This window comes from Poecilia mexicana, unplaced genomic scaffold (genome assembly GCF_051168715.1).
Source record: "Poecilia mexicana isolate PSO_F unplaced genomic scaffold, ASM5116871v1 scaffold_7, whole genome shotgun sequence".
NCBI lineage: Eukaryota > Metazoa > Chordata > Actinopteri > Cyprinodontiformes > Poeciliidae > Poecilia > Poecilia mexicana.
Window position 1 is genome coordinate 18,293,777 of NW_028263376.1, and position 17,390 is coordinate 18,311,166.

At 37.7% G+C, this 17,390-nt stretch overlaps 2 protein-coding genes across 2 annotated transcripts; one reads left to right on the top strand and one right to left on the bottom strand.

The window, feature by feature from the left end:
* Positions 1-1,225: 1,225 nt before the first annotated feature.
* On the top strand, positions 1,226-17,052 carry LOC106915880 (porcupine O-acyltransferase). Its single transcript, XM_014983819.2, has 14 exons — positions 1,226-1,564; positions 2,443-2,635; positions 2,805-2,848; positions 2,917-3,098; positions 9,144-9,274; positions 9,361-9,381; positions 9,576-9,590; positions 9,685-9,810; positions 10,569-10,669; positions 11,395-11,471; positions 11,547-11,610; positions 11,756-11,841; positions 12,722-12,832; positions 15,182-17,052. The coding sequence occupies exons 1-14, from the start codon at positions 1,429-1,431 to the stop codon at positions 15,281-15,283; spliced, it is 1,389 nt and encodes a 462-aa protein (XP_014839305.2). The 5' UTR covers positions 1,226-1,428; the 3' UTR covers positions 15,284-17,052.
* Positions 4,303-6,652, bottom strand: LOC148158413 (uncharacterized). Its single transcript, XM_088007181.1, has 4 exons — positions 5,848-6,652; positions 5,612-5,777; positions 5,403-5,527; positions 4,303-5,060 (listed from the first exon to the last, which is right to left on the bottom strand). The coding sequence occupies exons 1-4, from the start codon at positions 5,995-5,997 to the stop codon at positions 4,746-4,748; spliced, it is 756 nt and encodes a 251-aa protein (XP_087863307.1). The 5' UTR covers positions 5,998-6,652; the 3' UTR covers positions 4,303-4,745.
* Positions 17,053-17,390: the final 338 nt, after the last annotated feature.

The window sequence follows — 17,390 nt, forward strand, 5'->3', positions numbered from 1 at the left end:
AGTCAACTCATCCCTTTGCTGGACTGCATTGCGGAGATCAAGCCTTGCAGAACAGCATCTAATAACCATTCAAATCCGGTTAACACACTGATCTCAAGATCCGATTCCACCTCATCGGTTTGCAGTTTTCACGTGTTTTTCATACTTTGATAATCAGATACGAACGAGCAAAACAGTTGTACCTGAAATTTCATGTATTCCAGATTTTTCTGCAGCTGCTGCATGGATTATCACACGTTTGCTTTGGTTTGAGTGGGATGTGTTGATACTGAACACAATAAGCAGATACAGCTTCACTCGGATGCACACAGTTCGCTATCGATCGGTTAATCAAACTTTAATTGTAGAGCACTTTTCAAACAAACGAGTGTGGCGTAAAGTTGTTTGCACAGATTGCAAAACAGTCATAATAGAACGAAGTACTTGAATACATAAATTAATTAATATTTAGACAAATCAAACAATTTTAGAAGATGAGGAACTGAAATGTGTGACACAGGGGCGCCATGCTAGAGGGGGCGCCATAATTATGATGGAATAATTATTAATTGTAGGCATTTTCTGTATTTTACACTTTACTAAGTATTTTTGATTTAGTTTAGTGAAATAATTATCTTAAAACACTTAAATTAAGACAAAACTAACTTACAAGTAACTTTTCAGCACAATGTAGGAGCTTGGTTTAAGTCAATAACTCTAAATATTGATGAAAAGTACTAGCTATAAGTGAAATAATCTGCCAATGGACATTTTTCCAATTTAACTTACAAAACGGAAAAAAATGTCTTGTTCCAAATAGTCCTTTCTCATTTACATTAAGGAATGATTGACTTAAAAGGATAAAGTTCTCTTTCTTGCTGAAAAGTTACTTGTAAATTAGATTTCTCTTATTTCAAGTTTACTAACATGTGCGATAGAAGCTCGACCAAAAATACTTGGTTAGACTTGTGTTTTTTAAATTGTATTTGCACAGTTTCTACCCAATTACCTTAGACAAATCTAACAATAATAATTATATTTATTTAGCCTGGTTTGTCCTGTCAACATGTCTTTTACAAGAAAGATCTGGCCAACATATTAATTGCGAATGACTTAAGTAAAACAATTGCACTTCTGCAGCTTGAATGTAATGGGATCAGAAAAACTAAAAGCTTTATTCCTTCTTTCTGTTCCGACGCAATTTGTTTGAAACTTGTGGATATGTTTTAATTTATTTTACTTTTGCGGAAAGGGGTTGCTGTGTGCATGGCGCACATACAGAGGTGACCATGTTACTTTTAAGAGACAGTACTGCATGATGACTATATAGTCTTAGGAAGTGAGGAAACACAACAAATAAACAGTTTAACTTTTACAGCAGTTATAACCCCTTCTAGCTGCTCCATAAACCAAGGTTGTTTGGCTTCCTTCTGCTTCCCCAGTCCAGAGATGGGAGTGTTCAGCCGGCAGAAGTTTTTCCAGGAGCTCACTCATGGCTGCCTGCTGCCTACAGCTCAGCAGGGCCTGGAGCAAGTATGGCAGCTGCTGGTTATCTGCCTGCTGTGTCGCCTGCTCTGGATGTTAGGTGAGCACTTTGGCTTTGTTCACACTGCAGCCCGAAGTGACCCAAATCCAATTTTTATTTATTTATGCGACCTGTACTTGATCTTTTTTTCATGACAGTCTTTTTCAAATGCGACCCAGGCCACTTGAATATCTGATACGTATCCCATCTTTCCTTCTTCTTCTTCTTTTGTGTTTTATTGGCGGATGGCAGCCAATATCTGATCTTTTCAAATGTGACCTGAATCTTAACGGTCAGGTCGCTTTCAGCCTACCTGAACATCATTGATGTCACTATTCTGCGTCCTGATACACGCAAGCAGGAAGAAAAACAGCAACCATGGCGGATTATAATAAGGATTAGGTGTTAATATGCTGGTTCCGGTCGAACAACAACTTCAAAACCGTAAGATATGCTCGACCATTAGCATCCATATTTACTTCCACAAACGCTATTATGGCGATCGCAAGCAACTTTAAGGTGCATACCGCCACCTACTGTACACGAGAGTGTAAGCAACACTACTTTACATCTATTAAATTCAGTTTTTTAATGTTGTAATCTGAAGATAAATAAATAATGCGTTCCTTAATCTGTAAATATCCACTATGTTTCCTTAATTTCCAAATATTCCTTTCACTGAGCACTTCTTCTTTTTTTTATGTCAGTTGGCAAAACACCGAGCACGCTCTCTATGTGTGACGTTATTGCGTCCTCTACTGCCCATATGAGACACTTTCAGGTCGTTTGCTGTTCACCAAAAAAATTAAAAATCCGATTTGACAAAGAAAATCGGAATTGGGTCACTTCAGGCTGCAATGTGAATGTCAGTCATTTTGGTGTTGTTCACCTTTTTAAGTGGCTATCTCTTAAATCGGTTTTAAAACTTGCTTTGTCAGGTCTCCCTTCCTTCGTGAAGCACCTGTGCACCGTGGCGGGAGGTTTCTACACGCTGTACCTGTTCTTTGAGCTCCACATGATCTGGGTCGTCCTTCTCAGCCTCCTTTGCTACCTCTTTCTCTTCCTGTGCCGCCATTCGACCATCCGAGGAACCTTTCTGTCTATAACGGTTCTCATCTACCTGCTTCTTGGGTAAAAATGTTTGTTTTTCACATAAAGTGGTCACTTATAAGTTACTTTTGTCTTATTTCAAGTGAATTAATATATTTACACTAGAAATGAGACCAAAAATACTAAGATTTTGTGTTTTCACAGTGTGGACAAACATTAAAATCTTAGTATTTTTATCTATCTTGATCAGGGAGCTGCACATGATGGATACCACCAACTGGCACAAAATGAGAGGTAATGCGGAGTCTGTTTATCTTGCTAACAAGCAACAATGTTACAGTTGTAATTTGTGATCTGTGTAGGTTCACAGATGGTGGTTGCCATGAAAGCTATCTCGTTGGCTTTTGATCTGGACAGAGGTGTTGTGACCAATGTTCCCTCGCCCATTGAGTTCATGGGCTACATTTACTTTGTGGGCACTGTCATCTTTGGGCCCTGGATCAGCTTCAACAGCTACAAAGAAGCTCTAGAAGGACGAAAGTTGGTAAGTTTGAGGCAGTAAACCTTAAGTGTTGGAAAATATTTTGAGATTTTTTTACACCTATACCACTACATCAGTCATTCATGAACTGTTGGTGGTCACTGTGACGTGAACTCAAAGTGTGACACATACAGTTAGCTTACCAAAAGATTGTGCTTAAAAATATTAATGGGTAAATAGCTTAAGATTGGAAAGGAAACAAGGCCAGGATTACTTATGAGATTGGAGCAATTCATGTCTGGTGGAATATTTTTCAGTTTCTTGGTGTGCGTTTCTGAACTTTTGTTTTTATAATACACAAAGGTGGGTAGAGTACTCAATAAATTGTACTAAAGTAAGAGTAGCACTACAATGTATTTTTACTCAAGTACAAGTTAAAAGTAACCATCCAAGAAAATACCCAAGGAAGAGTAAAAAAGTATTTGGTAAACATTCTACTGAGGTACTGAGTAACTGATCAACTTATCAATCATTTTATGTTTAAAAACTACATCATCAGACAGATCACAATATAAAGTTAAGTGGACATTTTGGTATTTTAAGGACGAAAATGACAATAATTTATATTTAAAAAAAAAACCAACTAAATCAAACAAAATGCTTTTTCTGAATCTGCTGCTTTCAATAAAATACTTATGAAACTTTAACAAAAACTGTAGGTGTGTGTCTGGTGAATGTTTGATTAAAACATGTTGGTTTTTCATTCAGTGGGAAGAAAATCCAGAAAGTAAGAGTAGAAATACTTCATAATAAAATTACTCAAGCAAATGTAAAAAGTATAGCATAGTAAAATACTCCTAAAAGTACATGTTTTTCAAAATAATTACTCAAATGTAATTGAGTAAATGTAACTACACAGTAAAAATGCCGGTGTTGAATTAACACCCACAGTGTTAATTTTAACACCAACAAAGTGTGTATATGTGTCCAAGTCAGCTGGTGTTAAAGTAACACTTTTGAAAGTGTTAAAAGATTGACACCCATTTTTTTGTTAAATTAACACCAGACATTGTTAATATTCAACAATAGCGAGTGTCACATTAACATTACAACAGTGTTAGTGTTAAAATATAATGTTAAAAGTAACACCAGTGTAGTGTTGATCGCAAAACATAATGTGGTGTTAAAAAGGTAAATAATTGACCCCACAAGGTGTCAATATCAACCAAATCCAGTAGAAAAATATTCAAAACAATACACAGAAATGGAAAGTTTACCTTTTATTAAACCCATTTCAATATTACAGACCTTCAATGCAGAGCTTATACAAAACAGCAGTGGGGCACAATATATGTTCTTTCATCAGCTGAAAACTGCCTGTCATAAGTCTGATAATCTATCAGATCAAAGACACAAATAACAGCAAACACATCATCTCTATTCTGAAAGCATTCAGATGATCATTGGTATGAACACTATCTGTACCAACATTGTCCACATAAACAGAATCTATGGCAATAGTTTCTCCATGTGCTTTCATCAAGTGCTACTTGAACCCAGAATGTGTGTAAAAAACAGATGAACAACTATGTTCCCCACATTTCAAACGCAATTTGTGCCGTGGATACAAAGAATGACTAAATTTCAAATGCTGAAAAAGATTAGAAGAATTTCTGTGCTGAACCTTACAAATGTAACATATTGGTATACTTAAGTGTTGTTAATTCTCACTCTGATTTCCTTGACTCTGGGGCTCTCCTTTGTTGTCACATCAATCCCATAAACTGTTGTTTGGATGAATGTGTAGAAGTTGAGGAGGGCTGCATCGTAGGACATAGCAAACACAAAGTGCGCCTTAAACAGTTCATCGAAGGCAGCCACTGCAGTCTGTGCCACACAAGGAATGGGGTTCTGATCCAGGATGATGTAGAACTTCTGAATACTGCTCTTCTTTTCTCCAACACAGAGGAGGAACGGCTGTGCAGATCCAACTTTGCCAAGGAATGTCGCCATGCTTGTCCCCACCTAAGATTGAGAGACACATTAGAAAAAATGGTTTTAGTCCCTTCACAAGCAACAAATTAAGAACACTTTCCACCTTCCTTTAGCTGTGAACATGCCACAAAAGGGGATGTGACTTGCAAGAAAACTGTTGTGAGCTTAAGTGAAAAGATTGCTTCTAATGGGCTCATACAATTCTTTGTGCCATTATGTTCCCACAACCAATTTTGTCATAAAATTAACCCTGATCCCTCCCTCCCACTCCAAAAATAGCTATAAATTCATAATACAAATAACAAATAATGACTTTACATTATTTACATTACATTTACTTTAAGTGAAGCACAATTCATGTCAAAAACATACCTTCATAAACTTCACAACACGATCAGCTGCCTCAGTTGCACCAATTTTTACATGTTTCTTCCCTTTGGCGGTTGGAGGCAAGAGATGAACCAGCAGGAGAATGGCTGCCACGTCGCTATCCCATTCTGATAAAATCATAACACAAGCCATGTTTAGAATTACCGTATGAAAATGCACACTGTTGAAAATATTTATCTATTAATACATACCATAATCACTTGATTCCTCCTGAGCAGACAGAAGGTCATCCAGGTGAACACTCTGTCGAAGGCTTTTGCTGACAGTGATGACCTTCGGTTTGTAGAATGTTGGCCATCTTGCAATGAACTTCCCTGAGATGTCTTCTCCAAAGAGCATGATGAAGTCCTGCTCAATCTAGCAGAAGAAAAAATACCATCAAAACCCAATTCAAAAGTTCAGTTAATCAAATCTGAGACTTTCTCACCAAACCTGGTGTATCCAAGAATCTTGGGAAGTGATCCAAGATGAGTGATGACTGGTCCAGATAATGTAGCATGTTCTGTCTATGCTTAAATGTTGCCTTCATTTTCTCCTTAACAACGTCCTGGTCTGATGCATGCTTCATTATAGACATTGCTTCTTTACATCCATCACCAAACAGCTGTTCAGATGTTAAGGTCTCCCTCTGAGTTTTCGGGCCACCTTCATGAGCAGACCTGGAGCTCCCCTTGAAGTCACTTGCAGTGCTACGCTGAACTGTTTTCAATCGATAGGCCAGGTAGCCCTGTCCACTTTGAGGATCGTAGAAATGCTCCTATCACAGGACAGAAAACACAAAATGTTGATTATATTGCGTTCAAAAGGACAATTACACAGGTAACTGACATTGTAGAAAAAAAAGAAAAAAAAAGATAGAAATCCAAATAGATTATGACCCAAGAAGAGAATCTTCAGGTACTTACGTAGCCAGTTGGTGAGCAATTATCTTTCAAATTGGGAAAGAGATTGACAATTCCCAGGGCATAGGTAATGCGGACATTGACAGGAGGGACTCTCCTAAAAAAACAATTCAATAAGAATATTCATGTTTCACATAGGGGTTAAACAAACTCACACCAATTAAGCAAAGGTTATGAATAGAAAACTCATTCTCAGTAATTACAAATTATTTGAATAATCATTATGTGTTTTCAAATTATTCTAAAATTTCTATGGATTTCATACATGTATGTGTTTAACTTTTAAAAGTACCATCAGTCAAAAATATCAAGGTTAAATTCTGGCCCCCAATCAGCAGGTTGAGGTTTATTGGTACATACCCATGACTTTCGATCATATCCGCCACTAAAATATTGACAAGTTTCCTTCTTGTTGGATCAGAGAGACTTTTGGTCTTGTTGTATTATTTTAATACATCTTCTCCCCCTGGTTTTTGGTGCAGAGCTACATAGACAATCTGCAACAGATTTCACATGTCATCCTCCTATGAATTTTAAAATGGATCATCATTCCATTTCCCACCTTGACACAACTTACATCTTTTGCCATCTTACTGTCAGGTGGTCCTTCAGCCAGTAGTCTTCTCTGTGCTCTGGTGTTCTCTGTGATCACTGTAGAAGATGAGCTTGAGCTTGGAGATTCAACTGACGAGGCTGACCCATCTTCAGAACTGAAGGAAGCATCTGTTACCTCACTTTCGTCAACGACGCCCACTGTATAAAGTTTAGATGACTCATTAGTAAACAACTTAAAATGAACTTTTGATTTATATGTTTTTAAAATGCATTAGAAGGAACACTTGTTTTAATGCTTTTAAATCTTACCAAAGTGCTTAGTGACTACTTTGAAAGATACTGTAGCAGACCTCAGGAGTTCATCAAAAATATCAGCATCCACCTCAACTCCAGAAGAGTCCTTTAGGTCTACACAGATTTCACTTGCCAAATTGAATTTAGCATGAACTGGAAGGAAACAAAAATACTCATCTTAACATGCTAATTTATAGCATATGGTTAGAACTGGTAAGGGCCAATTCATAAATAGAAAATATTTCAAATAATATTTTCAGACAATGAACTGGTGGTTGAAATTGTACATCTTTAATGTTGCCCATATTGTTGGCAGACAGTTTACTAAAATTTGACATTACCATTTTTATGAAAATAATAAGCATTCTGGACATGATTTCAGATAAAGAAACTACCTTAAGCTTACTTCACTTAATGCCAGCTGCCACAACAACATAATTAGTACTCAACTTACCCTCTTGTATGAATTTCAAGTAATCATAGCAGTCATCTGTCACTGGAACCCGAACCCATTTTTGGACTGTCTGATACTCCACTTGAACCAGCATTTCTGCATAACAAAAAAAGGACACGGTCGAAGTTTTGACACCTTACAGATATTTTAATCCAACCCTTTATCACTTCTACTATCACTTTGAACACGTTAGCTCTGTCCGCTATATAGAATTAGCTAGAGTGTTTGAGCTAGTTAGCTAGCCAGAGTCCGCTTCCCTAGCGGCTAGCCGTAACGTGGCTTTTTACACTCTTGCTTTGCTACTGCTATAGTCTACGGAGCCCTCAAGGAGACACGGGGATCTTTTTTCCGCTCTCAAAAGTTTAGCTTTACCCTTACCTAGCAACACTTTATTGCTCGACGTAACGAACAACTTCATTACGTCGAAGTTGTAACGAACAACTTCGCGAGGGAATAAAAAAAATCCCCACATCCTCTCGGAGGCAAGCAGTTTGCAATGTTAACTTTTTTTATGCACACATCGCCAATATTTCAAATAATACCGCTTATTCATGGTTTAAAATGACAACTATAACTTACCAAATATAAGAGAATTCAAATTTACCGTTCGCCTAGATTTGGCAAAACGGCGGGACCTTGAATTTGATTAATTTTCCATGCAAAATGGGTTAAATATAGTGCATTTGTTTAAGTCACAAACTAAAAAGCACATTTCCAACGAAACAATAGTCATGTATGGATATTTAGCTTACCTTTAATGTGCGAAAAGAAGCCGTACAGATCGAGTGACTGGTGGCGAGACGACAGAAAGTAGAACGTACTCTGCAGCCGTTACGCGGAGGCGGGGCTTAAGCAACACCAACCAATTAACACTGCAATTTAACAACGCAAATATGACGGAAGTTACACAGGCAGTGTTATTTTAAAGCTGTGTGATGTTAAAACAACACTCACACTCTTTATTTAACACTACACCTGAGATTTTAACACTGGCATTTTTACTGTGTAGTTACATGTAACAACTCTGACAACACAGAGCATGGCACCAGCACACAGATCTAGGTTTTCCTGGCCTGTGGCTGCACCGCACCTCACGCTGACTAACTGCATTTGCAACACATAAAATAAAATAAGTATTTACGTCAGGCTGAAAGAAAACAAAGATTAGAGACCAGACTTTTAGAATCTTAATAACTCAAAATGTCCCTGCATAGACTTGTTTGTGGTTTTGTCAGTCACATTTCCCAAATAGCAACTCCCTTCTTCTTACGATTAACAAAGACAACAATGTGTGTTAAGAAACTAATATTTTTATTTCAGATTTTATATATTAAGATGTTTTGTTAGAAATGCCTTGTAGAGAAATATTCTGCCAAAATTAAAAGGTATTTTCTTCTGGTCTATTGGATAAAATCCCAATAGAAAAGACTGAATTTGTGATTTTTAATTTTTTTTTTTTTTTTGACATGATAAAACATACCAAGTTAACGTCAGCTGTAACTTGTTTCTTCTTCCCAGAGTTTAGGATGGATTGTAAAAGTGTCTCTTAGCTGGGTGAAGAGCCAGATCTGCCTTGTTGTTTCCAACTGTGTGGCTCCCTACCTCTTCCCCTACTTCATCCCCGTCTATGGAGACAAGCTCCTACGAAGGCGAGTGACACACAGCGCTTCGTCTGAATGAGTTGCAGCCTAAGTTTTCTATGAGTTAATGCTGGTGTTGCCTGTTGTGTTTACAGCAAAAAGAGGAGGAAGATCAGGTGAGTAAAGGTCCACAGCTCTCCTGGTCAGTCTCATCATTGTAGATGATTTAGCTGCATGGTTGTTCTGTTAACCTGTTGTTGCCATCCTCCATCTTTGTGCACCAGGTTCTACCATTTTCCATTTCATCACCTTGAATCATCACAAGAAAAGATGATATAATATTGTTTTCTGTTTCCTCATGCTCTCCCAGAGGCTCACTGGCAAAGTATGTTGTTTATTCCTGTTGCATAGTCAGTAAAGTTGGACTTGAGCTGTAATGGGGTCATAACAACCATCTATATGTTCCTGGTTTGCATTAGGTGGCTGCTGGCATATGAGAACACAATGTCTTTCCACTTCAGCAATTACTTTGTCGGCTACCTGAGCGAAACTACAGCGACTCTCGCTGGGGCGGGCTTTACGGAGGAGAAAGAGAACCTCAAATGGTGAGAAATCATTCACCTCCTTTAAATTTGACCTATTATTTGCGCTTGAACAGGTTAGGATAGGTATGTAGGCTTTACAGTGCATGTTCATTACATTTGTTCCTCAAAATCATTCTTGGGTAATAGGATGTTAGTCTGCTCAGTTCTGCCTATTTTGAGCTGTTTTAGGGTGTCTTGTCACTTTAAATCCATATAACTTGCTGCTGGCCAGTGGCCACGCCCCCAAACTCCACGGTTACACTCACATGTGAAAGTGGCTGAAAACAGATGTGCAATTATTCAACGGTACATCTTTAAAAAGCATTAGTAGAGCCTCCTGGACAACCAACAAGAATGCAGCAAGTGGTTTATGGATTGTAAGTCAAGAATAAAATATTTGTCTTTTCCAGCAGCCGTTGTACAGCGAATACAGAGATAAAACCACCTGATCAAATGTGCTGGAACTCCACTTGAGTTGCTAGGTAACAGGGCTGAGCTTGGCTGGGGTTGCTAGGTAACGGGGTATTGCCCAAAGATTGTGACTTAACGGTAAGGAGGTTTTTGAAGCGACAAATTTTCCAGAAACCAAAAATCATCAACTTATTGTCAAAAAATGTCGAGCAGTTGGGTTGTTTTTAAAAGCAGTAGAGAACCAAATGGGTAGAAAATGTGCAAAATGTGAATTTTGCACAATAGGTTCCATTTAAAACAAGAATAAAGCATCCATCTCTTTTATTTAATTCCTATCAAACTCCAGCAGGTTTCCGTTTTCTTTGCAGGGATCTGAGCGTGTCCAAGCCGCTCCACGTGGAGTTTCCCCGCTCCATGGCGGAGGTGGCGACGTCGTGGAACGTGCCCATGTCCCGCTTTCTGCACACATGTGAGTGGCTGTCAGCAGTGACTACAGGAATCTGATTCATGTTAACATAAGGTCACTCACACAGTCATGAAACATTCAGCATTTTAAAGTTCTCAATAATTATGGAAATGTAAAAGAAAATGGGAATTTCATTTATATCTGTATTTTGTTCTTTCTTTCGTCTCTTCTTTAGCTTGTTCTTTTTTCCCTTTCTTTCTATTACCCTTTTTATCTTCTGTTGTTTCTTTCATTTGTTTGTCCTTTTTCTTTTGTTCTTTCATTTGTTTGCTCTTTCCTTCTTTCTTCTATTTTTTGTTCTCTTTCTCCCCTACTTTCTGTTTTCCTTTTTTTCTGTTTCCTTCTTTGTCCTTTCTTTTTTCCTTTCTGTTCTTTTCTTTAGTTTTTTCTTTAATTTTTTGTCCTTTCTCTTGTTTGTTCTTTTGTCTTTTAGTTATTTCTTTCTTTGTCTCTTATTTTGTTTTTTCCTTCTTTATTTTTTCTTTATTTCATCCTTCCTTTCTTCCTTTTTGCCTTGCTGTCTTTTGTTCTTTTGTTTGTTAATCCATCCTTACTTTATCCCTTTCCTTATTTTGTCTCTCTTTTCTTTCTTATACAGTATGTGTTTTTATTTTCAGGCTTCATATTCTGGCCTCCATAATGTTGTTTTAGACGTTTGTATTTAATATTGGACCATATGAACGTAAACTCTGGATATTTGGGTCTGGTGTCTCGTATTTTTCTCTCAGATGTTTTCAAGAGTGCCGTCAAATTCGGGATGTTCACTGCCGTCATGGTGACGTACATCGCCAGCGCGCTCTTACATGTGAGTTTATATAACTTCACCTTCTTTTAAATGTCTTTGCATCAACAAGATTGTTGAAGTTTTTGTACATTTTAGGGTCTAAGTTTCCATCTGGGTGCAGTTCTGTTATCTCTGGGGTTCATTACGTACGTGGAGCACGGTAAGAGCCGAACTAATGGTTCGTCTTCTCCACATGAAAATGTTTCCATTCAGAGGAAGTATTTAACTGCTTCAGTTCAACGTACTGCTTGTCATTTTCCTTCATGTCTGTAGAGAGTCTTTCATTCGTTTCTGTTTTGTTTCAGTTTTTCGGAAGAGGCTTGCCGCCATATTTAATGCGTGCGTGCTTTCGAGGAAATGTCAGCCAAACTGCAGTCACCAAAACAAAAAGGTAATGCGTTTGCAATGAGGCGTTATGTGTTCATTTTTTTAATTGCTTTTCAACTAAAGGAAAACATTTAATTAAAAATATAACAAGAGAACAAACTCGCATCTCGGCTCCCCAAAGTCAACCAAAAAAAACCTCAGATACGCATGTGTATCTATATTCATTACCGAAGCCAAACATCTTCGTAACGGGCACCATCAGTTGGGTAAAACCTCCGAGTTTGAAAAATAGGAAAGAAAACATGAACATTTTTTGTAAAACCTTTGTGTAGATCCTCGTAAAGTGCATTTAATTTTCTGAAGCTTTAATTCTTACTTGTTAAATTGTCTGTTTTAGCTACTTTTTCAATGCCTGTCTAAACCGTAACTACGCTGAACCAAAGAAGATTACAAGTTTCAAACGTCAGGTTTTTGTTTTAACCGAACATCAAATTAATTTGTTGGCGTTTCTTAGATCTGCTTTTCTCTGCGCTGTATTCATAAATATAACAATGAAATCTCTCATGTTTGTTGTTGCTGCATTGATTGTTGAGCAACACTTAACAATACCAGACTATCACATTAGGAAACATGAGATCTTACACTTGATGTGCGACTAAAGAAGCATCAATATCATATTGTAATGCCTACATGGAGAGCTGGAGTGAAAATACAGAAATCTGTTGCTATTCTTGAATATTTCAGTAATTTACTGAAATGTTTAATATGGAAATAAATATTTCAATAAGCTGCCATATATGTGCTGCATTTCTTTCTGTAATTACGTTGCCTAGCTTATGCAGACTGAGTTATGTTATTATGGGTCACATACTTTAAAATAACGCATCCAGTCAAGGCTGCATGAGATCCAGAGTCGCCTACCATAATGCTTTCTCTGTTTGCAGAAGCTGTGGGTGTATATGATTAACATAGCATTTTCTGCTTTGGCAATACTTCACTTGACATATCTGGGCTCTGTGTTCAACTCCAGCGTGGACTACATGGAGGAGGATGAGGTGAGATGAGAGACTGCTGCTCCACTGAGGGAATGCACATTTTGCTGCAGTAAAGCAACATCTGAAATGAAAGAAACAGAGAAAATTCAGTTTAATAAACAGCTTAACAGACACCGCTGCACTGCAGCTGATGTGAATCTGTGATGAAGAAGTGCAAGTAACATCGTCTTTGTGCTTTTAATACGAGTCAAAATAATGTTGGACTTTTTTTGTTTTCCTCTAAAACTGTCAGAAGCGGGCAGAGCACCCAGAAATTGTACTCAAGTAAGAGTAGCACTACTTCCACATATTTTTACTTAATATGAAAGAAGACATCCAGGAAATGGCTCAAGTAAGAGTAAAAACAGTATTTGATAAGAAGTCAAATAATGAGCAACTGATCAAAAATAATCATTTAATATTTAGAAATCACATCATCAGATGGATCAAAATATAAAGTTGAGTTGAAATTTTTGGTATTTTAAGGACAAAAATTACAATAATTTATACTAAGTGTGTGTCTGGGTCTGGTGAATTTTGGTTAAAATGTTTGTTTTTGATTCAGGGGTAGAAAATCCAGAAATGCTGCTTAAGTAAGTAGCGATACTTCATAATTAAATTACTTAAGTAAAAGTACTTTGACTTTAAGATCGGGAGCCCATTCGCTTTATTTCTTCTTCTGTGGTATTGTTAAATTGTTTGCACCTCTTTTATCTTGACCTGCGTACGGAAGAGGATTGGGGCCACTGGAAAAAAAAACTGTTCTGACTTTAATTTCAGAATTCTGAGATTAAAGTCAGATTTTTTTTTTCTTTTTTCCCGTGGCTCTAATCCTCTTCCGTACCTGCGGCAGAGAGATGGGTGTTTATTATATTTTAATCTAAATAGATCCAGTTTATATTTATTAGGTTGGTTTTTCTTATCACCATTGTAATATATAAATCCATTCCTTTAAGTGAATATCTAAGTGAACTAACAATTGTAAAGTGGCAGGAATCAACTTTAGTTTTGTCTAGGACTTGGAGCGGCCGCCCATCTCATAGTTGTTTTTCTTTGTTCTCGTCAGAATAAAACAAACCATCCATTCCACATAAAACCTTCGTCATGGCCTAATTTTAAATAAAACCAGCCAATTGCAGAAATGATCCGGTTACACATGCCTGACCAAATTCCGATTTGTAGCGGACCCTGTGTGTGAAACGGCATTAGCCTAACTTTGATTTGATTTTTGCGGAAATCACACACCAACATCAGAGAAAATCTTTCACGCTGCTTCTCCTTTTGGAGGAGGACGGTGACAGATTCGAGTCGGTGCTCGCATCTTTTTAAAGATCTTCGGTGGCTCTATTTTTATAGCTCTGTGACAAGAGAACACAACATTTGTAAAGTATTTATAGTGGAATGCTACATAGCTTTTAGCTGCGTTCACACTGCAACCTTAAGCGACCCAATTCCGATTTTTTCATGACAGTCCTTTTCGAATGTGACCCGGTGTTCTGTCAGATCAGCATGTCAGATAGTCATATGCTTAGCTCAGACATGTATACGCAGTCATTACCATATGATTTTATTTAATCAGAAACATAGAATCATGACGTAGATCATCATACACTTTAACAGCTGTATGACATCCTGACTTAGCGGTTAAGTAGATTAATGAGTTTTACACAGGCGTGTGTTGTAGTTGACTTCAGCTGCAGCCAGACCTGCTTTAAATACACTTTGAAACCACGACAACGCATGTATATCTATCTAGTTATATTATATCATATTATAAACAATTTAATGACTTATTTTCGTCATAACTTGTTGCGTATGCTGAACTGACGACTCCGCTGACGGTCGGACTTCTTAATGCGCATGCGCGGGCATGCGTACTCACTGCATGTATGCTATCCTGACAGCGTTTGGCTATCTGACAGAACACCGGGCTGCTTGGATGTCCAATAAATATCCGATCTTTTCAAATGTGACCTGAATCTTAACAGTCAGGTCGCGTTCAACAGAACGGAACGTCATTGTTACTCGACAAACGTCACTATTCTGCGCCCTGATTCTCACAAGCGGGAAGAAAAACAACAACCATGGCGGACGATAATGAGGATTAAGTTGTTAATATACTGGTTCCGGTCGAACAACAACTTTAAAATCGTAAGCTACGCTCCACCGCTTAGCATCCATGTTTACTTCCGCAAACACTGAGCACTTCTTTTTTTCTATGGCGGTTGGCAAAACACTGAGCACGCTCTCTGTGACGTTATTGTGCCCTCTACTGCGCACGCACGACAAAAAAAAATCGAGATTCGGACACTTCAGGCTGCAGTGTGAACGTAGCCTGTGACGTGTGATTTACGTCATCGCCTCCTGCAGGACGAGATCACCCACCACACCATCCAGAAGTGGTCGGAGCTGAGCTGGACGAGCCACTGGGCCACGTTCGGGTGCTGGATACTGTACCGCCTCATTCTCTAACAACTAGAGACCGAGAAGAAGAGAGAGAAGCAATAATGAGAAGCAGGTTTTCCACTTTTCTGTACTGTGACGTCATCCTGCATCAGACTTGCAGTTTTCAGGTTGGGCTGTATGCGGGTCGGGGAATGCTATTCTATCCTTCTGGGGACTGGTTTCGATATCTGTGAAAAGAAAAAGACAGACCGCAGCGCCTTTTCCCCCTCCCTTTTGTCTGTTTCACATTGTTGTTTTTTTTTTATCTGAGGCTCAGTCATCATGACCTCCTGTTGTGGCAGCGTTTACCACTGTCTCACTGTGACTCACAATCAATAACTATCAACATGGCGGACACTTGACGGTGCGCGTCAGGCAGATGCCCCCCAGTGGCGACAGCCCACCATGTCAGCCGTTTCCTGGTCATGCAGAGCCTTGTAAAACTTTAGTCGTTTTTAGTGGGATTTTATGTCTTATACCAAGATAAAGAACGGCAAAATTGTGAAGTGGAAGAAAAATTTGGGATGTAATTTCAGCTGCAAGTCTTTTTGGTTTGCGTCAAATTAAGTTTTTGTTCATTCTTATTTGCAAAATAACTTGATCTAAATCAGAGAGCAGTTTTAAACTTTGGACTTTAACTAGGACATTCTAGCATATTTGTATGATTTGACCCAAGGGTTCATCCACTCATTTAATATCCTAAAAAATGCTTAAGTTTAAATTACGGTTTGAAGATGTTGGATAGTCAAACTGCACAGTTTTGCAATAAAATGGAACCTAATGTTTGATTACCCTATCCTTCCACTTCATGGAATCTCAATAAAATACATTTAAGCTTTTGGTTGTAATGTCACAAATGTGAGACGTTTCGAGGCGCTGCGCTGGTGACATTCCCTAGTCTTCTTGTCCTCAACAAATCTAATTAAATGTCCAGAATCAATAATGCAGTTTCCTGTCTCTGTGATGTATTTTACTTATTTTTTTCCAGCCAGGCTGCATCGTGGCTGCTTGTTTGCGGTTCTGTCAGGGAGCCTAATCAAAACCCACAGAATTGAATTTTTTATGAACCCTGGTAGGCAGGTGGAGCATGGCTAAAGGAGACAGCCGGAGACTCTGGCTGCTGTAACCAGTCGATTGTGTGGAACTGCTTCCAATTTAAAATACAAGAACCCAGAGAAACCAGCGCACGTCTCTTTCTCCTCCTAGGAACCAACAAAGACTTTCTTTACTGAATTCAACAAGCACATGTTGTTACTAGACTGCATTTTTACCACCAACTAATCCTCCTTTTGTGATTTTTAGATATATTAACGGTTTTAGATGATTCAGTCTGACTTTTTTTTTTACTAGTGTAGTATCATGATGGTGTTTTTTTTTGGTATGACTTGAATTATATCTTTAAACATATGTGATTTTGATTTTTTCCCCCTCTTCTTTCTACAATATAACTTAAGAATCAGGGTATTTGAGATGTATTAACAAAAATTTTCTTTCAGCTTTGTGTAAACTTAAGTAAAATTATTCATTATTCTATACCAAGCATTTCTCTTACCTCCAGGTTTTTACTTAATAGATGGTTTTAATTATTTACAGCCTGATGAAAGAGTGAGTGTGTGCATCAGAAAATGAAGATGTGGTGTTAGATAAGAGCTTTTGTTGATGTGCCAAGTTTCTGCTGTAGTGCCACTCAGTATAATAACCACTGTAAATACCTTATATTTGTGTTTTGTCCCTAAATATGTAAAATGGAACGGCATACCTGTGATATTTTTATAAAATTTTACATGAAACGTCAAGATGCAGTCCTTGTTTTGATTTAGTGAATCTCAGTGAAGTAGAATATTTGTATTTCCAACAAACAATTTTAAGATTAATCTCAGAAAACTTGTATTGAAAATGCTTGAAAGTGCTTAAATTTTACTAAAAGCTTGTGAACTCAATTTATATGTATATATATATATATATATATATATATATATATATCAATAAAAATGTATATTGCATGTAATTGGCATATCATGGGCTATCATGGCTATTAATTTTAACCTTACAGGAGTAACAAAAAATAATTTATTCAAATTATACATACAGTTTTGACTTAATTATTTCTCTAATATTGTTCATTTAAGTCTGT